We start from the raw sequence: 8,839 nt of genomic DNA on the forward strand, positions 1-8,839 counted from the left end.
CCGGCTCGCGCCAGGGCTCCCCGGGGGGCCCCATCGCGGCCTTCCCCCCCACCAGGCCCCTGGTGAGGTACCCACTCTGCTGGGGCCGCTCCTGAGCACGGATGGGCCCGGTCCTGGCTGAGATGCTGTGGGTGCCCAGCGTATGGCGAGGGATGCTGAGCTGGCAGGGCGAGGCCAGTGAGGTGACGGCAGGCGGGAAACAGGGATGGGGCAGTGGCCATCTGTGATTTGGTCCCCCCCCGTGCCGCTGGCTGCCGGGCAACCCGTTTGGCCCAGCCCTGGGCGGGGGGTTGGTGGCAGAGCTGGGGTGCTGCCAGCTCCCTGGAGGGGGGATGCGGGTGTTGGCAGAGGCAGCGGGCAGGGGAGAGGTGGGGCTGGAGGCAGGCAGCCGTGCCGTGCCGTTTCTCACGACCAGCGAGCAGGAGGAAGGCGACTGCATTGCGTCATTCCCAGAGAGCGTTCCCGAGGGGACAGGCTGATGCACTCACTCCTCGCCAGCCCCCGGAGCTGACAGCCTTGCTGCTGACAGCTCTCAAGCAGGAGCCTCCATCCAGTCTCGGTTGTTGGCCTTGGGGCTCATCCGAGGCTGCTGCCAGCCCTCACCCCACGCCCGCAGGCTCTGCCAACACCCCTTTCCGGCTCCAATCCCTCCACCCTCGCCAGCCCTCCTCCTCCTGCCCTCACAGACAGAAGAGCAGAGCCAGCCGAGCTCTGCCGGCACAGCCAGCCAGAGCCTGGGCGGTAACAGGCCCCTCTGCCCCCTGTCCTGCAGCCCCATGGCCAGGAGCACTGAGATGGCATCCCTGGAAGAGAGCTTCCGCAAATTCGCCATCTATGGTGACACCAAGGCTACGGGGCAAGAAATGAATGGGAAGAACTGGGCCAAGCTCTGCAAAGACTGCAAAGTCACTGATGGCAAATGCATCACCAGCACTGACGTGGACATTGTTTTCTCCAAGGTGAAGTAAGTGACTTGGTTTTTTGGGGCCTCCAGCCACCCGGAGGGTGGGGATGCCCTTGCAGTGCAAGCAGGGTGGCGGTGCCTGGGTGTGGTGGTCCCCGAGGAGGGGTGGTACCCCGGCTGCCCGCTCAGGCTCTCCATTCTGATGTTGCACTCTGCATGGAGCACTGGGTGCTTCCCCGCAGCGTCCTGCCTTCAGGGAGCTTGTGTGGCTGCTTTTGCAAGACTTAATAATAAATTAATCCAAATTTGGGTGGTGGGAGGCTCAGATTTTGGTGCAGAGGCTGTGCCCCTGCTCCTAATTCCAGGCGTTGGGGTGGGCCTGTCCAGTTCTGCCAGGTTCCCATCTAGCAATAAGGTGCTGCAGGGAGAAGAGGAGGGTGCTCGGAGGTGTCCCATGTGATGTGGCACGGCCCATCCCTGGGCCTGGCCAGCCCACACCTGAGCTTGGGGAGGACTCTGGTCCTTGGAGGTCACAGGGGTGGCTGAAGAGCGGGAGCAAGGATGGATGAAGAACCTGCTCCCTCCACACCCTCTGTCCTACCATCCCTTTGTTCCCTGGTGGGGCCTGGAGGGTCTGAGCACTGGGAGGTTTTCATATGTAGGAGGGTGGATTGCTGCACTTCCCTGGAGATGAGGACCAGGCGCTCCTGGGAGAGATGCTCTGTGCACGTCCTTCCAAATTTGACCAGAGAAGGACTGATGCCTGCCAGGGGAGAGAGGGTGGTGGGCATCTCAGGCAGGCTGGGAGCAGTGGGAATGGATGCATGTCCCCTCCTGCCACCAGCACCCAAGTCCCAGGGCACTTCCATGCACGCGTGAGGTTTTTTGCACCAGGGACTTCCAACAGCACATGGCTGAAAAGCTCCTGGAGCTCAGCACCGGCTGTGCCCAGCCCGACTCATTCAGCCAGGATTGCCCTGGCCACAGCTGCATTTCAGAGGTGGGTGAGGAGCCCAAGGCTGGAGGAGGACAAAGCCGGAGTCTCCCTGATGCAGCTCATCCCACTGCAGCCCCATTTGGAGGTGCAACCTGAAGACATGCTGACGGCAGCCTGGGTTTTGTGCTTGCAGAGGGAAGACAGCCCGTGTCATCAACTACGAGGAGTTCAAGAAGGCGCTGGAGGAGCTGGCCCCCAAGAGATTTAAGGACAAGAGCAAAGAGGAGGCGTACGAAGCCATCTGCCAGCTGGTGGCAGGGAAGGAGCCCATTAACGTGGGTGTCACGGTGAGTGAAGAGCCCCTCAGCTGCTGGGAGCAGAGGGATGGTCAGGAGGGGAGGACAGAGCTCTGCCCACAGTGCAAATGCTTTCTGGGGGACCCTGGGGCCCTGGGTGGGCTGGGGGGTGTGGGGGTTGCATGGTTCTGGTGGGCACGGCGAGGCACAGCAGGGTCTTCAGCAGGTGTCAGGAGCTTGTGCAGGGCAAGGGATGAAGGGGATGGGGCATGTTCTTGACTCCTGTGTCCCATCTCCCTGCTGCAGAAAGCCAAGACGGTGGGGGCTGTGGAGAGGCTGACGGACACCTCCAAGTACACGGGCTCCCACAAGGAGCGCTTTGATGAGAGCGGCAAGGGCAAAGGCAAGAGTGGGCGGGAGAACATCGTGGACACCAGCGGCTATGTCAGTGCCTACAAGAATGCGGGCACCTACGATGCCAAAGTGAAAAAGTAGGGACAGGTGCCCATGGCGCCCACCACCCCGGTCCCTGTGTGTCGGCCGTGGGGCCGGCGCTTACGTCAGCCTTGGGACGTGCCCGTGTGATGTGGGGCCTGGGAGGCTGTGCTGGGGCCAGCCCCAGGCTGGTGGGATGTCGGCCGCCCAGTGCTGATATGATTGGGAAAGTCGCCGGGCCGCATCCTCTGCCCCAGTGCTATGTCCGTCCCCCCCACCCCGTGCTGTGAACCCCCCAGCCCCTCCTGTCCCCTTCGTGTTGTCACTCCCACCCCTCTGACACTGGCAGCGCTCACCGTACTAACAGCATTGCTCCTCAGGGCTCCCCTGCCCTGCTGGCACCCAGACCTTCCCTACCTCAGCCCTGGCTTTCAGGGCACCCTCCCTGCCAGTCCCACCAGGGACCGCAGCCTGTCTTCCCTGCAGACCTCCCAGGCACCTGCCTTAACCCCACACCAGTTACACCACCGCTGCCTCTTTCCTTCCCCACTGGTGCCCTCACCACAGGGCTGCCTGGCTTTGCCACTTGCCGAGCACCGCAGGAGGCTCAGACCCTGCGATGCCGTCGGTGCCGGTGCTGCTGGGTTTGCTCCCGGGATGCACCCCGGGAGAGCTTGGTGTTGCCTGGCCGTCAGCAAAGGTCTCTGACCTGAACCCCCATGGCCTCCTGCTGCCTTCGTGAAGCCCAAACCAAAGGATGCTGCAGACCCATGCTGTAACCCGGCTCTGCAATAAAACCCCCTCCGCACTGATGCCCTCGGTCTGGTTGTGTTCAGCAGGACTGAGCGGTGAGAGGCCCTTTGCCCACTCACCCAGCCGGGAGGTGGGAGGCTTGGCTGGCCACACCACCCCAGAGCAGCCTTGCCATGGGCTCGGCTCTGGCCACCTGTGATTTTGGCAGCTCCTGGCTGGCCCCGAGTTGCCTGAGCAACTGCAGGCACACAAACAAGAGCTCCTGGCTCCCACTCCTGCTCTGTTTGCAACCAAACACACAAGCTCCTGGTAACGATCCCTGGGAACAGGCTGGGCTCCAGGATGGGATGGCAGCTCCGGTGGGTGCATGGGGCTGGGTGCAGACACTGCCACCTCCATCCCAGGCATGGGCAGAGCCTGCTGCAGTGCTGTCTGGGTGGCAGTGCCAGGCTTTCCAGTGAGATACCCACCTCTGTGGTCATCTGCTCAGAGCTGGGCTCCTTAAATAACCCACAGGGGTTATGCTGTAGGTGCCTCAGCTGTGGCACTGTCACTGCCCACACCACGAGGGATGTGCTGGGGGCACATGTGTGGTTTGGGTAGGCTCGCTCCCTGCCAACGCACAGCATTGCACCTTCTGCATCCCAGCCACCTGCTTTTTCAACCACAGCAGAAGGAAGAGGTTGTCATCTTCTGGGCTGTTTTCAGCCTCACCCCCAGTGAGGCTCTACCAGTTAGTGTCTAGTGGCACTGATCTGCCAGTGGCAGGCTGGGGGTGAAGCCGGGGGGGGATATCAGCCCTCCTTTGAGCAGGTCAGAGGGAGTTTGTGGCTATCTGTGCCCCTAAATGCTCTTTCCAAGATCCTATGTTCCACCTTCAAAAAGTGTGTGTGTGGGGGGGCTTTAACTGTTTGCTGACTCCACTGCCCAGCTGCAAAAATGAAGTGCAAAATTCCCAGAGCAAGGCTGACCTGCATGCTGTGCCATTCACAGCCCTGTCCTCGTGCACACTTGGAGGTTTTGCAAAGGAGGTTTGCAGGCCAGGCCCCATGGGACTCATCCCCTGCCTGTGCATGGCTCTGGTCAGGACCTGGTGGCGGAACGAGGAGGGGTACCTGTGCTGGGGCAGCTCTGAAGGGGAGTTGTGCTGACATGCTTTTGATACTGGGAGATCAAGACTGGGAAGAGGATTGCTGACTGGTTCTAAGCTTGCTTGTGGTAAAAGCAGCAGCTCTGGCATCCCTGTGTCTGGCAGCAGAATACGGCATTAGGCAGCAGCAGTCGTTCCTCCCCCGCTGCTCACCCCACCTCTGCCTCTGAGGCTAGGGACTGCAGCAGCTCAGCTGTTCATATAGGAGCTGCTGAACACCCCTGGTTTGTTAGCCTGCAAGGAGGGTGGATAGGTCCTCACGTGGAGTTACCTCCATAAGTCCATCTAGAAGCAAAGGGAGCTGACACCGCTCAGGTGATGGAGCAGCCAAGGCAGGGACTGCGGGACCTCCCCTGGACAGCCAGCCCAGCAAGCCTTACAATCAGTCAGTTGCTTGCTGTTCTGAACAGAAGCAGCTTCTTTGCAACCTGTGAGGCCATGGCAGATGTCACGCAGCGGGTAGCAGTTCCCACATACTGCCAAACCACCCAGCCTAAAAGTGCTCCTTACCTGCTTCAGCTCCTCTTCAAGTTCTCAACCGCTCGATCCACAGCTTACATGGGACTTTCCTCCTACGACCGTCTCCTTGTTCCCAAGGAGGCAGCTCCAGCGCATGCAGTTCCCTGCATGGGGACAGGGCTGGGTGGTGAGGCTAGCAATGGCCAGACCACTCTTGCCAGGCTGGTTGGCACCACCTAGTCTGGTATCTTGGTCCTGCCAAACCAGCCCCAGGACACTTAGTGCCAGTAAAGACCCAACAGGGTCTAATGGCTGCAAAGTGCCTAAGATCAACCAGAAAAAAAGTCACTTCCCCTGAAGAGATGGGAACAGCTTCCTGGGAACAATGAGATGTTGATTTGGGTCTTCAGCAAAAATGGAACACTTTCTAAATGCCAGTGTAGTGATCTCCTGGGGAGCTGTTGGCTGTGGATGTGTGTACAAGGCTTACCCCATTCCTCCTTGCAGGAGGGTCCTTTAGAAAAAGCATCTGAAGTATCTCAGCTGTCATCTGCATTACAGATACATTGCACAGCCCCTATGCGTGGCTGAAGCCACGTGGAGGCAGGGCCTCGCGGGGTGGTAAGTGCAAGGAATAAGGCCTTTAAACAGCAGTCTTCATGACTAATGTGGACCGGAAAACAGACGTCCCCAGGACGGTTGGCACTTGAGCACAGGACAGACAAGGAGAGGCTATGTTGGGGTGCTCAGCCCTCGAGAAGACCATAATCTGAAGGAACTTCCACAGGACCAGTGGCTCTGGCTGTTTTCCCAGTGAAGCTTGAAGTGGTGCCACAGGCTGCTGAGATGGCAGAGACTTTAAAATATTAGATGCAAAGCTACTTTCTGTGATGAAAAGTGACGAAGCCCAAACAAAAGGCCTTGCAGCCACTTCCCCTGTGCTAATGAATTCGCTCTGGCCAAGCATTTGCTCTGAGGCTGGCTCCACATCAACTCAAGAAAGACATTTTGCAGCCAGTGTGTAATTCCGTCACAGCAGAGGAGCCAGCGGGCGGAAGGTATCTCAGACAGTATTTATGTTGTTCGCACTGATCCAAGCCCCTGACATGAAGCTTTTTTCTCCTTCTCATTTTTTTTCTTCCCCTTGGCTGCTCTCCCGCAGTGGAGGGGCATGTCAGACCTCGCTCCCAACCTTGCCACCATAAACACTAACCCCCTCCACCATTTTGGACAAATCCAGACCCCCCTTACAGGCTGATGTCTCAGCTTGCCGGTGAGACATGCAGCCTAGGAGTCTCAGCTGAGTGATTATGATGAATTTAGCTGTAAAATGTGTTCTCTGCCCCCAAGGTCCCTAGAGGATTTCTAAAATCATCTGGGGTCATGTCTGATGTGCTTCACACTTTGACAGCAAGTTGTGCGCCTGGGATGAGGGATCTGGCTCCTCTGAGAAGTCATTTTTCTCTGGGATGAGTGGTTTGACCAGAGATACTGATGGAGACTGGTCCCTCTGTTCCTCAAGGACATAGATTCAGCCCTAGAAGAGCGAGACAGTGGATGCCAATAAGCTCAGCAAGATCTTACTCTTTCTGTCCCTGCGTAGGAGCACCAGTAAGAGCTCATACATGTTGCTGTTCCAAAAAACTGCTCCCTTGGTGAGCATCCCTCCATGGAGTGTCTTGTGCTGGTGCAGTGCAGATCCTTGGTCTCAGGCCAGGCAAAACAGCTTCCCTGCTGAGTTGTACCTGCGCTGCCTTCCTCAGTACTTTTCCATTTCACTGCTGGTCTGATGGACAACACTTTCCAAAGTACACAGGCCGGGCTGCAAATCATGCTCAGACAAGACTCAGGGAGCAGCTTGTATCCTGGAGGGTCAGGCCCTTTCCCAGAGTTATACATCTAGACCTGGGACTAGAATTTCAAATCCTTGCAGTCAGTGCCTGGAGATATTGGTTTGACCACGAACGTTATCTGCAATGCTTCGTTGCCAGCTATGTGTCTCCAGCAGTATGCTGGAATATTGATTCAGTATCATTTTAGAGGGAATTCAGTTAATGAAATTACCATCTTCCCAGCATGGCATGGTTTCAGATAAAATGTTATTATACAGCAGTCATGCCCACTCTTTATTAATATAATAACTGTGTCAGAATTGGAAGGACACAGGGGAAGATAGAAGCAGGAAGATGCAGAGAAATAAAAAAAAAAAAGCAAGGATTAGATTCAGCAGCTTTAAATACAGCATGACATTTCATACAACATAAAACTGAACACAGTCCATGTTTCATGTCTGTTCTGCTTCCTGTACAGAAGACATTTGCATAATTGCTCCAAACTGCAGCACTGACCAGAGCCGTGTGCTGATGGCACTGCTGCAGTTCTTCCTAGTGGGGGTGATGTCTCATGACTGGTGCATTTATCAGCTGGAAGAGGTGTTCTGTGAACAGTGTGTCTGCTCTCTTTGGTCAACTACTGCAGCAGGGCGGTTTGGGGACAATAAATACCTGGGCAAGACTGTTGCAGGAAAAAAATTAAACGATGAGCATGCATTCAGGAGAGTGAACCTGCTGTAAAGATTTTTTTCCAAAACTGATACATCGATTTCCATTTATTCAAAATCATATTTTAAGATGGTTGTACTTAGAGCTCCAGGTTTGTAGCTTAGGGCTCCCTGTTTCAAGATGAGTACAACTACAGCTGTGATTCGTTTTAAGACTTCATGTATAGCTGGCTTACAGTGGTTAATAACTGATAGAAACCATTCAAAGAGATTGATAGCATGTGCGAAGACAGCTGGAAGCACATCCGCAGAGTGCTATGATTGCAAAAGGCAAATCTCCTCTCTCTCATTTTGACCTGAGATACTTTTTTTAAAAAAAAAACGGTTTCATCAGACCCAGGATATTCCTGACTTTCCACTCACCGAACTGGAATTTTCATATCTTGGCTTCAAAGTCTGTAGCCAGTTGCAGCCTCCTGTGTGGTAATGATCACCAAAATAGCTCGCTCATGTGTCAAAGCCCTGAATTCATCCATTTGCCACCAGTGCAGGGGTATCACAAGAAGTACACATGACTCAGGGCCAGAGGAGTTCTGCTGGGACCCAGGTACCACCTCCTCCCATGACAGGTAAGCTGTGTACCCTGCCTGTGACCAGCCCATAACTCTGGCTTGTCCTGCAGAGGAGCCCTGGTCTCCTGACGTCTGGTAAGTTGTTTCACTTCCAGTCTTAGAAATTCCACCTGGGAACTTAGATGGTCATTTTTTCAAAACAACTCATCTGAAGGAAACACAGGGAGAAGGTTGAGCTTACAAGTACTGCCGTACTGAGCATCTTTCTAAGAGGCAGGGCTGTTCTGAGGGGCAAAAGGGCACTGTGGGATCCAGCGGCTGGAGGTAACACTCAGCAAAGTCTCGAGAGCCGCCTGTGAGGGGCTGTGGAACATTCTTTGTTACCCAAAGTCTAAAACTCAGGGCTGTCGGAGTGGCTAAAACCTATTCTGAGTTCCGTGCCACCTTCCTGACCCTGCAGCACCCAGGATGCAGAATTGTGTGTCCTCTGCTCCAGGGCATGTCAGAGGAGATGCTCGAACCTCCTTGTCCATCCAGCCCATGAGGCTGTCTCAGATCGCATTGCTCCTGTTACCTTTTATACCAACAATTGATGTGTGCTGGACAAACAGGGTGAAGGTTCAGACCACTGTCAGTTTGCCTGTCTGAGTGCAGAGGGACTGAAAATACCTGATCATCACATTCGTTTTGTAGGAAAGCTTGTTTTGGCGCTTCAGCAGTCCAGGTATCCATCCTGTGATGTTACTGGTTCCTTATTACCTTACACTAATCTGGTTCTTGCTGAATCAAAGCTCCTAGAAAAGACAGCATAGCTGACACTGGCGTCACACGTG

The 8,839-nt window shown here is 55.4% G+C and overlaps 1 protein-coding gene across 1 annotated transcript; it reads left to right on the plus strand.

The window, feature by feature from the left end:
* Positions 1 to 771: 771 nt before the first annotated feature.
* Positions 772 to 2,632, plus strand: TPPP3 (tubulin polymerization promoting protein family member 3). The gene is made up of 3 exons (XM_009954348.2): positions 772 to 964; positions 2,035 to 2,188; positions 2,444 to 2,632. Exons 1-3 carry the CDS (start codon positions 777 to 779, stop codon positions 2,630 to 2,632), a joined length of 531 nt encoding a protein of 176 aa, XP_009952650.1. The 5' UTR covers positions 772 to 776.
* Positions 2,633 to 8,839: the final 6,207 nt, after the last annotated feature.

This window comes from Leptosomus discolor, chromosome 8 (assembly GCF_034619465.1).
Source record: "Leptosomus discolor isolate bLepDis1 chromosome 8, bLepDis1.hap2, whole genome shotgun sequence".
In the NCBI taxonomy this organism is placed as follows: domain Eukaryota; kingdom Metazoa; phylum Chordata; class Aves; order Leptosomiformes; family Leptosomidae; genus Leptosomus; species Leptosomus discolor.

Bases quoted from the DNA above. Each gene is read 5' to 3' on its own strand.
- TPPP3 (XM_009954348.2), top strand. From the start codon at position 777: ATGGCCAGGAGCACTGAGATGGCATCCCTGGAAGAGAGCTTCCGCAAA. The intron at 965-2,034 runs GTAAGTGACTTG...TTGTGCTTGCAG, and splicing joins ATTGTTTTCTCCAAGGTGAA to AGGGAAGACAGCCCGTGTCA. The intron at 2,189-2,443 runs GTGAGTGAAGAG...TCCCTGCTGCAG, and splicing joins CCATTAACGTGGGTGTCACG to AAAGCCAAGACGGTGGGGGC.